Here is a 15,358-nt window from a genome sequence, read left to right on the forward strand (position 1 = left end):
TCCAGGGTTGGGTGAAGAGCCAATGAGATAGCAACTCCTGTAGACCTGTTGCTTTAGTAGGCAAATTGGAGCAGATCCAAGACACGCCTCAGACAGAAGCTGATATGCTGCAACACCAGCCTCTCAAAACACTTCATTACTGTGGCTGTAAGTACCACTGGATGATAGACATTTAGATAGGTTAGCATGCTGTTCAAGGGCACTGGTACAATTGAAGCCTGCTTGAAGCAGGTGGGTACCACACACAGGCAGAGCGAGAGATTGAAGATATCCGTGAATACACCACTCAGTGGTCAGCAGGTACTCTGTCCAGACCAGGTTCTTTCCTTGGATTCTCTCTCTTGAAGGCAGACCGCTTGTCATTTTCAGCTACTGAGACCAAAGGATCGTTGGGAGACATGGGGGTGCGCGATTGTTCCACCCTGTTCTGGTGATCTAAGCGAGCATAGAAGGCATTGAGCTCATCTGAAAGCAAAGCTCTGCTGTCCCCTACGTTGTAAGATTATAGGAGGTTATGGCATTCAAACTTAGCTACAGCTGTCAAGCATCCCTTGTTGATTCCAGTGTAGTCCAGAATCTCCACTTCGCCCGAGAGGTGGCTTTCCGGAGATTTTACCAGCATCTCTTGTAGCATTGTTGATCGCCAGACTTGAATGCCTCTGATCTGGCTCTCAGCAGATTCTGGATTTCATTGTTCAGGTACATGGAGCTTAGAAAAATAGAGGGCTATAGGTAAGCCTAGTAATTTCTAAGGTAGGAACATGTTTGGCACAACTTTGTGGGCCAAAGGGCCTGTATTGTGCTGTAGGTTTTCTATGCTTCTATGTTTCTATCCAGGGCTTCTGATAGGGGAAAACCCTGAACAATTTCATGGGGACACACTCATCCACAGCTGTTTTAATAAAATCTGTAATGACCCTGGTGTAGTTATTCAGATCCTCAGGTAAGTTCTTGAACACGGACCAGTCCATTGACTCAAGGCAATCCTATAACCATTTGTCTGCCTCCTGTGGCCACCTCTTAGTTGTCTTGACTTCTGGAGCCTTGCTCTTTAGGCTCTGACCACATGCAGGTAAAGAGTACAGCCAAATGATCCAATTTGCCTAAATGCTGTCTCAGAAAGGAATGATTGGTATTCCTTATCATAGTGTGGCAGTGGTATAGTGTGTTGGGACCTGATTTGTGAATGCTCCGATTCGGTACTCTGATTTGTGAAGGCCAATGTGCCAAAACCTCTCTTTACAACCCTATTAATCTTTCAAGGAATTATGAATATGTATTCACAGATCACTGTATTCTACTGCACTCCTCAGTGCTCTACCATTCACTGTCTAATTTCTAATCTGGCCTGTCCTCTCAAACTGGAACACCTCACATTTGACTGCATCAAATTCCGTTTGTCTTTTTCCAGCTGGTCCAGATCTTTGCTAGCCTTCTTTGCTGTTCACTATACCTCCAATCTTGGTGTCACCCACATATTTGCTATTTAAGTTTACTACATTATCATTCAGATTGTTGATATAAATGACAAACGGTGGACCCAGCACTGAACCCTGCAGCACACCACTAATCACAGGTCTCCAGTCAGAGACACAACCATCTTCTACCACCCCTTGCCATCTCCTGTTAAGCCAATGCCACATCCAATTTACTACTTCACCCTGAATACCAAGTAACCTTATCTTCTAGATCAGCCTCTCTTGCAGGTCATTGTCAAAGACCTTGCTGAAGTCCATGTAGACAAAACAACAACCTTTCCTTTGACAACCTTCCTTGTAACCTCCTCAAAAAGCTACCCTAATTTGCCTCGTCAGTAAGCACCTCCTCTTCTGTAATCTGACCAAAGTACTCTTTTGCCTTTTGGGTCCTGTGTAAATACAGATGCAAAAGATTAATTCAAGATCTCACTAATCTCTTTAGGCTCTATGCATAGATGACCTCACTGATCTTCAAGAGGATCGATTTTGTCCCTTGCTATCCTTTCGCTCTGAACGTATCTATAGAAGTCCTTTGGTTGCTCTTTCACCTTGTCTCGAGCAACTTCATTTCTTCATTTAGACCTCCTCAATTAAGCGTTCTCTTGCATTATTTATATTCATACTCCTCAGCTCCTCATTTGACCCTAACTGCCCACACCTGATACAATATGTGCCTCCTTCTGCATCTTGACCAGTGCATCAATATACCTGGAAAACTGAAGTTCCATAAACCCTTTAGCTTTGGCTTGTATTCTAATAGCAACTTTAAAATTCTGTGCTCTCAGTATTTCATTTTAAAGGCATCTACTTACCATGCACCCCTTTGCCTGAAAACAACCTATTCCAATCCACATCTTCTGGATCTCTCTTGATGCCATCAAAACTGACATTTGTCTAATTTAGAATTTCAGCCCAAGAATCATTCCTATTCTTTTCCATAATTATTTTGAAATTAATGAAATTATGAAAACAAGATCCAAAGTGTTCTCCTATACATACTTCTTTCACCTGCCCTCTTGACCATCAATAACTCTCGAAGACGGGAGGCAAGATATAGGCTTTTATTGGCTGGAAGAAAGAACAAGCAGCAATTGACCACCACACTACATCCTGGCGGTGTCCCCAATCGCCTTTATACCGGGGTCCGTGGGAGGAGCCACAGGAGCAGTCAGCGGGGGGGGGGGGGTGTCCAGACAGGTATACGTAGTTCATCCGTGAATAATTTAAAACAAGAGGCAATATCTCCTTATATATACTGCTGTGGTGGAATTTAAGAGAAACAGTGCTCTAAAATGACAGCAAGCTGTAATGTTATTTTCTGACCTTTGCAATATAGTTTCCACTCTGCACAGATGTTTGCTTCTCAAGCTTCTTCATAATCCAGTCAATTTTAGATGACATATCATTCATTCTCTCCTCCAGTTGATTTGTTCGCATAATAAGACTAAAAGAAAGTTACATAAAAAGATTAAACCTCATGTATCCACAAACTATAAAGTTAAGGACACAGCTCACACATTAGGGGATCCAAACTCTCCTCTATGTCTATACTTCTTGCTACTTTAGTGAAGCGGCCAAGATAATCACAGACCACAGTCATCCCAAACATTCTATCTTCTTGCCTCTCCCTCTGGGAGGAGATACAAAGGCTGAAAGCACGTACCACCAGGCTTGAGGACAGCTGCCATGGGGATATGTGCTGTAATAAGATTATTAAATTATTCCCTAATTACTGGGGCCTAGTATAAGATGGACTGTTGACCTCTTAATCTATTCAGTTATGATCTTGCTTTTTACCTGCACTGCACTTTCTCTGTAGCTGTTACACTTCTAAAATTCTGCATTGTAATCACACTATATAGTGATCTGATCTGTATGAACAGTGTCAAGACAAGTTTTTCACTGTACTTCAATATGTGACAGTAATATACCAATAGCAATACCAATACAATACTATTTAACAATATAGGAATCTTGTACTGTAACATCTCCCTGATCCAACAGTATTGTTCCTAGAACAATTATCCTGTTTTTAATTTGATTGTACGTCTTTCTCTAACTTTATCTGCCTTATAAATTGAACGTCCTCGTATTTTTGCAGTCCTACAAAATACAAAAGCAAAGTGCATAACAAGTTAAAATCTTTAAATATGGAATATTCATATTTTATTAAGTTAAATAGTTTGGTAAAATAAGTGTTGTAACTGGTGAATTTGAGGTTACTTCTGAAAATAACTCTCACGTTTTTCAGTTTTTGCTCTACACTTCGGTAAGAATGGGAGGAAAATTCCATTAGAGACAAGGAGAGATGATGCAGAAGAAACAAACTGGTTTTATAGGGATGCAGGAGCAGAGTTACTTGGAAGTATGCATACACAAAGTATTAAAAGTAACAGATAGTTTGTGAAAGCAATTAATAAGGCATACACAATTTATGGTTTCATCAATGGATGCAGGGAAGTCATTCTGATACTTTATATAACATTCAGATCAATGATCATATCCAATTCTGGTTATCCCTTTATAGGCAGGAATATAATTATGAGAATAGTTACTTGAATAAGAGACAATAGTTATGAGGATAGTTTGGAGAGGCTTATGCTGTTTTCTTCAGCGAGAAGAGATCTGATAGAATTTTCTCTAGTAGAGAGCCAATGTGGACAGATGTATCTATGATATGCACTATGACACAAGTACACCACAATTTCCACGCTCAGCTTCTATAAAATGACAGGATGCAAGTCATCAGGTGCTAAGGTAAATTGGCTTTCAGTTCCATTAGTTTCTCTAATATCATCACTTTTATTTATCATGTTATTATACAGCACACATCATAGACATTTCCAGCATTTTCATGTTCCTTGGATAATCTTTCATATTTTACCTTCTAGCTCAGAAAATTTCACAGGCACAATGGTTTTCACTGCAGGACTTACACATGACCAGGACGAAGAAGGAGAAATAAAAAAATCATTTTGGATACTACCCACCCCTACCAACTGCCTTTTCCAAAAACTCCCCTTCTGGAAAGCACCATAAGGCTATTAGAACAAAAACTTCACGCCATCTTAAACATTTCTGCTCCCAGGCATTTAATCTGATCAACCATTCTAGTTAGCCAACCCCATCCCCTCTGCACTTTAAACACTTTAAACCACTTTTATAATATCGTTTATATTGTAAGTACATGCTGGTATTTATGCATATTCTATTCCATATCCATACTTTAACCTCGAACTTTATTTTTATATAATTCTTTATAATTGTTGAATGTTCTTGTTTTCATTGTATATAATGTCCTGACCAACATACTGCAAATTTTTATATTTGTAAATGTGTATGGCGAATAAAGTTAGTCTTTGACTCGTGATCCTATCGATGAATAATAAAGCTTTGAAATTGGTATTTCGCAGAAGATATCCCTTGACCTAACACCGATGCAGAAAATAATTTTAAAACTCACAAGTTTTCTCTAGCAGTAGCTCGTCTATCAGATTCCCTTATGGGATTCTGAGGAGTAATGGCCTCTTGCTCAGGCTCTGTGTAGTAATATTGATTTGAAATCTTCTGTCGATGATGTAGCCTCTGCTCAAAGACAAGAATGGATTGTTCAGAATTGCAAAATTAACCACTCCAGTTAGACATTTTATTTGTATTAGCTACATAAAGTGTTAAAGAAATGAGCAGGATTGTATGTGATCAACAGAACTTAGTCAGGCTTACTGAATTATTTTCAAATATACATAGTTGGTTTTGTTTACAACCTAGTTGCCTGATGTAGTTGTGATGGCTGTATATATTACAAATGTAAGAACTTTTTTTTGTAAATTCCATTTTATGGAAGTGTTCATTTCATAGATTATGCAGTTAAATTAGAACAGTTTGATCAATAACCAAAAGTGCATCAATAGTTGTGTCTGATTGGAAACAAACTTAGTTATTAAATTTTTGAACAGTGAGATTTGTTCATAAGTTCCTCTTAATAGGTTCAAAGAAGTATTCCTTCATGAGACATTGCAATATTTTCTCTTGCTGCTGCTCAGAATACTTCATGGGTATTTTCCCCTATTTTTTCTGTTTTTATTTCTGATTTCCAGTAACACTAGCACTTGCATCATCAAGCATTCATTGAGATGTTTATAGGGATTAATTCATTATTATTCTTGCATCACATGAGGACAGTTAAAATCTATGAACTCATACGAGTTTATATTCTTTCATAACCTTATATATACTATATATTTTGATCAAATGGGACAGTTTTTGATAATTATTACAAATCTTCTTTGTATACACACTCACTTAGATAACTTATCCCATTCATTCTTCATAAATGTCATATCTCACCTTTCTAGATTCTGTAAGATCAAGCCCTTCATCTTCATTCCTACAAGAATTAGTGAAGGATAATTCACCTTGTATTAGTAATTTCTTCACTGGCTTTTTAAAAAGTGTATATTTTACAATTTATTAGGCAAAGAATATTTTATCATGCAATAAATTAAAAATCATACTGGAATCATTGATGTCAAAGTTCTAGTTTACAATGTAGCATTAGCTGCATTCTGTTTTGGAATGTTGTCTTTTCATGAAGAGAACAAGACAATTTGGTAGTCACATTACATGTACAATTCCTTCTGAGCATATTTCATTGGTTTTGCACTTGGTAACAATACTGAGCAAGAGGGATGAATGCATTTGAACTACTGACGCTTCGGTTTTTGAATTTTTAGTTTTTCATGCTTTACAATTTTCCGTTTTTTTTGTCTGTACTGTGAAAAAGAGGCGTGTGATTCACAAATAAAAATTCTCAGTTCAATTGTTCCCTGGTTGTAATACTCATTTATATGAACAAAGGGTTAGGGCTGAATACTTTTTCAAGGCACTGTATATTTTGTTACCCTGTATCACAAAGTGTTTACTGTGCAATTCTTATAATGAGAAATATCTGGCTAATTGCTGTTGTGTGTTTGCCATAAGATTACAAAGCCAGAACTTCATAATAGTTACGCAACTATTCTACATGATATTATCTTAAGTGCTCTAAAACTTTATCTGAAACAATGGAGGTGGAGGATACTCAACACTAAATACTGAAGAAATAAAGAGTATACCAAATACAATTGTCTATCACTATTTGTCACCCAGTTGGAAGCTTCTGTTCCTGTTATAAGTGGTCTCTAATATAATTTAGAAACATCAACTATAGCAGAATTGAACAGACGCAGTTGTCATAAAAATCAGGGAAAATTTATGACAGAGCAGATCAGTGTGTCATCTTATTTAAGATAAGACAACTTGAGAAAAGCTGATCACATACTCCATCTTATGGCCCATATGCCTGAAGGCCACCACACTTGAAGGATACATTAAGTAAAATTTCAATGTAATGACGATTTCTGCATCTACCACCATTTCAGACTGTCCGTTCCATTCTTGGGTGAAAAGCAGTTTCTTCATCTTAGTTCTAATCCATCATGTCATACAACCTGGAAGCAGGCCCTTTGGACCAACCAGTCCATGCTGACCAAGATGCCCATTTAAGCTAGTCCCATTTGCCCACATTTGGGAACACATACCTACCCTTCTTACCCATGTGTCTGCCCAAGTACCTTTTTGATGTTGTTAATGTACCTGCCTCAAACACTTCCCCTGGTAGTTCTCCCAATATGCAGACCACCCGCTGAGTGATAAACTTGCCTCTCTGGTTTCTATTAAATTAACACAATGACTGAATCTAAGAACACTAACTTTTACCCTTTTGCTACAGGGAACATGAACATTCTACCCCTTTAAGGCTCCTCATAGTTCTCTACATGCCAACCTCCTCTGTTCCAAAGTAATCAGTCTCACTTAACCACTCTACTCATGGCTACAATTTTTCAGTTTTGGTAAAATTTTTAAAATCTTCTCTGCACCCTCTCCAGTGCAATCACGTCTTCCCAGCACTCAATCTAGTAACAAGGCTGTGAGCTAACTAATGATATATACTTACCTGTCTACTCCATAGTCATCCTTGGCTAATAAAGAAAAACATCCATATGCATGTTTAGCTTCCTTATTGACCTACTGTGTTACTTCCAAAGACCTTTAGATGTATATCCCTTTGTTCCTTCACAACACTGAACATCCTCTCATTTATTGTATCTCCCCTTTCTTTATTGCACCTTTTAAAATATACTAACTTAAATTATGTTGATATAAATTTCATTCGTCTGTTTTCTACACAATGGACTGGACCATCTACATTGTCCTGCTATCTAAAGCTTTCCATTTTCTGCCAACAAAGAATCAATTTTTGTATGACCTTGAAGTCATTATTAACATTTATCACAAAAAGCAAGTATTAAACCCTTTGCCACTTCGAGGCCCTTGAACGTTCATGATCAATGGTCATTTTGCAGCTTAAAATATTTTTGCTACAGCAGCAACTGGGGCTCCCTGGCCAAGTCTATTATCTGACACTGATCTACATTTTGGCTGCCATTCATCACTTTCACTTATTGGTGGAAAGTAAACTGTGAAATTTATGTTGTAATGAAGGTTGTAGATATGGAAAATAGCAGACTTCGGTTATAACTATTTTTACTGGCAGTGATTCTGTTAAGGAGTTCCTAGTTACAAAATCCACTCAGTATTTTATGCAGAATATCAAAATCCCACACCAGAATCTGACAGAAAAGATTAACCAGATATGTCAGACCTTTTGGCATGTTTTACAGTTCACATTTCTTGACAGCCATTCCAAAACTATAAACAATTGTTGATGCACAGGAAGCACTTTTAATTTAAAAACTGGTGTCCCTATGTAAATTCATCATTAGTGTACTGTAGCATTATAATTGGACTTTGAACTCTAAACTTCCAAGTTAGAAACAAAAAAAATTGATAAGGAAAGAGACAGTCCAAATGATTGTGTTCATGTAATTCATCAATCAAAAAAAAATAGCAACCAAATTCCTTTAAATATTATCTTCAATTAAATATGCATATTAGATCTGACTTCAAAGCCCTGGAAAATGCACTAGCAGCGGCAAGCATAACAGGCAATTTTATTATGCTGGGGCAATTTATATCTATTTACCCTTTTAAAGAATGGTCTGGTTATTTCCTCAGAGCTGTTCAGAAAGCCCACTGGATTTTCTTCAGTAAAAGTTTTCAAAAATTCTTGCAAATCTATGGTACTGAAACTGGAGCACCTTCAAATTATTTTTTGCTATATTTGATTTTGATATTCATGTCTGCAATTTGATTGTACTTATTCTTTCTCTGACTTTCTTTTATGTAGATAGAAATGTTTAGTACCTCTCAAAATCGGACTGCAGTGCTGTTTGGCTTTCTCCGCCATCTTTGTAGCCAGAAGATCGACGAGCTCTAGTTCGTAGATTTTTTAGATTTAATTTAATAAGAAGACTATTGTATCCCTGTAATTAACATTATAAAATAACCTATTAATGTGAATTTTCAAATAGAAATAATTTGAATCCTTTAGAATTTAAGCTTGTATCATGATTACAGAATGCAAACGTTTTTCCATTACAAACATAATCTATTTTCTTTATCAAATTCACTCCTATAAACAAAAATGCACCAATTAAACTATACCCTTATGTATTAAGTTATTATTTAAACTCTTCATTTTTGTTTATATCCCAGTGTTGAATAAATGAAACAAGGGAAAGGGAAGCCTTTACTGTGATGAATATTCTTGCTATTTTTGTCACTGTTCAAAGAGCAAATAACGAAAATAAGACCAAATTTGCTTCTACTGTTTTGCTTTTTTTTCAAAACTATCCCAGCTCTTTTGCCTTTTTTTGTAACCTGTATATTGGGTCCTAGAACTGTTTAATACTGACCAAAAATAATGTTACTACAGATTTGCTGAGAAAAGTGGAAGAACTCCTAAGCTTGAAAATTTATTACCTTTACAGATGAGAAACTTCGTGTGATTTTTATTCTGCCTCTGCAGATTTTCACAAACAGCGAGAATATTTTAAACCCTATTCATTCTCTTATCAACATAATGACAGTTCCTTAGGAACAGATGTAGCTTTCTCTATGGGAAGTCATGTTATAGGATGGAGCAAATGACTATTACAAAACGTAACATACATAAGTTGACATATTTAACATGTCAAATCATGGCTCATTCAGATAGATACAGTAGCATTAATTTTTCTTTGTGCCTTTACAAGTTCAGAAAATGAAAAGAAACTAACAACTAATTAGTGATTTTTGAAATGTAGAGATTGTTGGAATGTGCAGGAACCAAAGGTAATGAGCATAGATAATTTATCCAGAGCAATAGGTAGACCGGGGGAAATATTTTTGTATAACAGAGGTAGATAAAACTAGAAGATATAGATTAGGGTAAGGGGTGAAATTTAGAAAAGATTTGTGGGGGGGGGGTAGAATCTTTCTAACCCGGAGAGTGGAGTAACTGGAATACACAGCCTGAGAGAGTGGTTGAATCAAAGTCACTGACAGTATGTAAGAAATGTCTAGATGAGAACTCGCATTGAACATACAGAGTAGGTTATGGGCCAAGTGCTAGAAGTGAAATTAATCAGGTTTGCATGGGTAGGGTGGGCTAAGTGGCACGTTTCCACACTTATGACTCTAAAGGAAGCCTTCAAATGAAATATGTAACAGAAAGTACACCATAAATAACAAATAAACTAGCATTTATTTTGAATAATTGAGCTTATGATTAATTTCCTACCTTTCTGAGCACATCATGAATATCAAAATCTATTTTTTGTAATGTTTTATCATCCTTGACTTCAGAATAGGTATCATTAATGATGGCCAAAAACACATTCTGAAAGGAAACACATCAGTTGGGCAATACATTCTGCACATACCATATAAATCATGAGCATGATTATTTGCATGTATTTATATTAAAACAGAAATCCTATAGAACCTCATTTCCATAATAAAACCCAGACAAACTATCGATCTGAAGTGATGATTTAGTTAACATACAACTTTTAGGTTTTGTTAATAGCATAAAATCTTAACCTTAGTATGCAGCAGGGATGGCATGAAATCTTAAAGACTGGATCGCCCCCTAGTGTAACTAGCCTGCAGTGCATCTAAGGTTCAGGAGCCTCACTTTGTACAGAAGTGTGCCCAAACCTTATTTAAATTACAACTTCAGTCAAGAGAAGATTTACAGATGCTGAAAATCCAATCAACACACACACAAAATGCTGGAGGAAATCTGCAGGCATGAAACATTATCTGTACTCTTTTCTATTGATACTGCCTGGCCTGCTGAGTTCTTCCAACATTTTGTGTGCATTGCTTAAATTACAACTTCATCATATTAAGTCTTTAAGCTGAGATTTACAACACACAAACAATTCCATGTATTTCTAGGTAATCTCTATAATGGTACAAGTCACAACAGCAGTTTCAAGATTAGAAATTCCACTGCTTCTAGTTATCATCATGGAGTCATCAAGTAATACAATATAGAAATAGGCACTCAAACCCATCTCAACTGAGCTGACTAGGACATCCATCTGAGCTAGTACTATTTGGCAAAGGTTTGATTCATCTCCTTGTAAATCTTTCCTATCCATGTACCTGTCCAAATGTCTTTTAACTGTCATTCTTGTACCTGTCTCGACTATTTCCTCTGGCAGCTTGTTCTACGTATGCATCACTCTTTGCATGAAGAAGTTGCTCCTCAGAAGCCTTTTAAAGTTTCCCCTTTCACCTGGGAAAAGACTGCATGCATTCAGCTTATCTATGCCCCTCATGATTTTACACGGCATACATTCACTCAGTCTCGTTAGCTCCAAGAAATAAAGTCCAAGTCATCTTAATGACATTTTTCCAATCCGAGGGTAACCAAAACTGTACACAATACTTTAGGTGTGGCTGCAACAATGCCTTGTTCAGCAACAACTCCTATACTCAATACCCCGATTGATAAAGGTCATCATGCCGAACGTCCTCATTACCACCCTGTTCTACATGTGACACCATTTTCAAGGAACTTTGTACTTCTAATCCTGGATTCCTCTGTTCTACAACACTCTCTGGAGCCCTATTGTTCACTGTAGAAGTCCCTCCCTGGTATGACTTTCCAAAATGCAATACTTCACACTTCTGTAAATCGAATGCCATTTGCTATTCCTTAACCCACTTAACTAGCTGATCAAGATAACACTAATTTCTCATACCTTCTTCCATGTGCCAATAAGTAGTGCCATCTGCAAACTTACTAGCCATGCTATGCACATTCTTATCTAAATCATTTAAATTCACCATGAATGTGGTGAGGGTTTTTAGTTAATGCAGGATAATAGTTTTAAACTCAAAATTACTTTTGCCGGTAGGAGCTGGGGATGACTTTTATTGTCACCAATATCCAAAGGTTCATGTTTACTGGTAACAGTCTCCTATCTGAATGTTAAAGAGTAGTTACTCTATTTCACAGCAGAATTGTACTGCTCGCTGCCATCTGTACTATGTGTAACTTTTCCTCACACTGTGAATGTCACCAATAGTATTCCGTTCTGATTACCGCAGATGACATTTCTTAGAAACTCACCAAACATGCTTGCCCGGGAAATCTTCACATTAATGCTTATTATCTGATGGACCAAAGTAATACTTCCATTTTGCAGGGTTGTTGATAGTCATCAGGGAGTGAACAGATGGTGTCTGGGAGCCCTTTGTCCCCATATATCCAATTACAAATCTCTACAGAGTAGTTGAGCACAGATTTGCTGAAGCAATATCCACTTTCCGTAATTCCCTTGAGCACCTTATAAGAATATTGCAGCATGGAATTGTATGGCATATAAGTAATTTAGCAAGCTCTTTGAGAGAGCTATCCAGCTGACTCAAGACTAGTCTTTCCCTGTTCCACTATTAAAATCTTTAATAAATATCCAGCTATTGAGACTGCTTGTTGACCTCCACCAGGCTGTTCATTCAAAATCACAAATATGTTTCATGCATAAAAAAAGTCATTCTGTCTCTGGAATTTTTGCCAATCAACTTAAATTTATTTATTCTGCTTACTAAACATTTTGCACCTAGATGTATTCATGATTTTTAACACATCTCTCAACTCTCCCTTTACCCTACAAACCTAACTTCACCAGTCTTTCTACATAACTGAATTCTCTCATCCCTGGTCCCAGTCCTACCATCCTCTAATGCACTCTCTCTAAGGCGTTAACCCCTAAAGTGTAAATGTGAACAGTTCTAGCTGAATAGTTTTCTATTCCTTTCTGATTAAATTCAAGAATATGTCGAGGTAAGGATGGGACAGGTCACCTCGGATACTCGAATCACCAACACCAGCACCCCCCAGGGGTGAATCCTCTCTCCACTGCTGTTCTCCCTCTACACCAATGACTGCACCTCCTCCAACCCCTATGTAAAGCTTTTGAAATTTGCAGACGACACCACCATCATCGGACTCATCCAGAACAGTGATGAGTCTGCATATCGACAGCAGGTGGACCAACTGGCGCTCTGGTGCAGTCGGAACAATCTGGAGCTGAACACGCTCAAGACAAAGGAGATGATGGTGGATTTCAGGAGACATCCCCCCGTTATGTCCCCACTCACAGTCCTCGGCAGCCCTGTGTCCACCGTGGAGAACTTCAGGTTCCTGGGAACTACAATCTCTCAGGATCTGAAGTGGGAGCAGAACATCAGCTCCATCCTGAAGAAGGCCCAGCAGCGGATGTACTTCCTGTGGCTCTTGAGGAAATATGGTCTGCCTCAGGAATTGCTGCTGCAGTTCTACACTGCAGTCATTGAGTCTGTCCTGTGCACCTCCATCACTGTGTGGTTTGGAACCGCCACCAAGCAGGATAGAACCAGACTACAGCGTACAGTGAGGACTGCCGAGCGCATCATTGGAGCCTCCCTGCCCTCTATTGTGGACCTGTACTCTTCCAGGTTAAAGAAGAGGGCGAGGAACATCATAAAGGACTCCTTCCATCCTGAGCACGGACTGTTTGAACTGCTTCCGTCTGGTAGGCGCTTCAGATCCCTCCAGACTAAGACTAATAGGCACTGGAGAAGTTTTTTCCCTACTGCGGTCACTTTGCTGAACAGTTAACTGCCGGTTAACTGTCGGCTAACTATTACTTGGATTGCACTACTTGTATGTATAATCTATATTTTCATTTATATTTATCATTATTATTGTTATGAGCAGAGAGACAGCATCTGCCGGAAGTAAATTCCTTGTATGTGTACAGGTACTTGGCGATTAAAGTCTGATTCTGATTCTGATTCTGGTTTTAGCAGCCTTCTTAACCCATCATGCTACTTTTTTAGGTGTCTGAAATACTCACCAGATGTTTTCCTTTCCTTCACTGGCTTTAAAATTATATCATTTTGTTCAATGACCTCTCCTTGTCTTTTTAATGGAGCACTTTACACTTCTTGGTTTTAAAATTTAGTGGCTACATCTCTACTCTTTCAACAGTCTGCCTAGATCTGGGATGCATGAACTTTTGGGCTTGGATAGCTAATTTTGAGTTTGGAATAGAGGTTACTGGACAAATATTGCTGCTGACACCTCTTGAGGTATGTCCAAAGAAGCACTTGGTTGCCATCATTTACACAACGTTCTACCTGCAAATGGAACCCATTGGAAAACTGAAGCAGTATTAACCAATACTGATATTGCCTCTTTTTCTGATCAGGTACCTTCTTGAAATTTTCATTGCTATTACTCACTTCCACTGCTCCGTTGCTGCCAATGACTTTAGCATCCTCCACCCCCTACTTGGCTTCCAGCATTTACTTGATCCCTTCTCAACTCTTTAAACATCCTTATAATCTGCCTCACTTCTTGCCATGTGTCCATCAACCATGAGGTCCTCTCTTCTCATCAATCCTCTTATCATTTTCTTCCACCATTATCCTTCTACCCAAGGTAATTCTCTTTTACTTCCGTTCTCTGTTCATTTTTCGATATGGTTTAATCTGCACAGGAAGAAGAGCCGGTCCTGCTGTGCAGATTGCTAGTGTTGTACATATAGTGGAGGCCCTCTAGTGGGACAATCCAAAAGCAGCCGTAGCTCAAGGTTCCCATAAAAACTCTTTGACGTCTGTAACTTTAAAGTCTAGCATGCTCAGCAAAATTTGAAAAAACGTCACTGTTTTAATATCAATACTTACCACTTTGAACGTCCCAGCATGTGGAAGCAAATAACTCCGACTACATTTTCATTTTCCTTCAATATCAGAAACAAAGTAGTTTCCAAACATACTTGCATTTCCTCACACAAGGCAAAATATTTGGATATCTACAATGTAACCATTGTGGAGAATGAAGGCGAGTTGATGTGGTTGGAAGTGATTTGGTGTCTGGGACAGAAGTCTTTAAAAAATTCCACTTCTGTTTTGGTCACTTTCAAGCCTGATTCATACCAGGGTTAAGGATGTTTCTGAGCAATGTACAATATTCTTGGGGGTGGGGGTGGGGTGGGGGAGAGAATCCAGCATATTCCTGAGCAACACAGAGAAAATCCTGGAGGAACTCAGCAGTTCAAGCAGCATCTATGGAGGGGAAAAAAATGTCAACTTTTCGGGCCAAGACACTTCATTGGGACTGGAAAGGAAGGGAGAAGAAGCAAAAAACAAGATGGGGAAGGGAAGGAGGACAAGTTGGCAGATGATTGGTGAGGGGGAAGGTGGGTGGGTGGGGGAGAGCAGAAGAAGTGGAGTCTGGATGAACACATGGTCAAAGAGTAGGAGAGAAGCAGAGATGACAGATGGGGAGCAGTGAGAGATGGTCTCACAGAATCTTCTTGAAAAGAAAATTTAATTTTTTTCAGGGCAGACATACCAGCATTTTCCTGTTAAGGTGAAGGTAAATCTGGCAAACTTAG

The 15,358-nt window shown here is 38.3% G+C and overlaps 1 protein-coding gene across 1 annotated transcript in view; it reads right to left on the reverse strand.

Annotated features, from left to right (window-relative positions):
- Positions 1-2,789: 2,789 nt before the first annotated feature.
- LOC132405224 (polycystin-2-like protein 2) overlaps positions 2,790-15,358 on the reverse strand; it is a 49,821-nt gene continuing 37,252 nt past the window's right edge. Inside the window, exons 9-13 of the mRNA XM_059989912.1 lie at positions 10,201-10,299; positions 8,784-8,902; positions 5,826-5,865; positions 4,942-5,063; positions 2,790-2,922 (exon numbers count right to left, since the gene is read on the reverse strand). Coding sequence (XP_059845895.1) covers positions 2,790-2,922; positions 4,942-5,063; positions 5,826-5,865; positions 8,784-8,902; positions 10,201-10,299 — 513 coding nt within the window. The remainder of the gene's footprint in view (positions 2,923-4,941; positions 5,064-5,825; positions 5,866-8,783; positions 8,903-10,200; positions 10,300-15,358) is intronic.

The sequence above is a fragment of the Hypanus sabinus genome, chromosome 15, assembly GCF_030144855.1.
Source record: "Hypanus sabinus isolate sHypSab1 chromosome 15, sHypSab1.hap1, whole genome shotgun sequence".
Taxonomy (NCBI): Eukaryota; Metazoa; Chordata; class Chondrichthyes; order Myliobatiformes; family Dasyatidae; genus Hypanus; species Hypanus sabinus.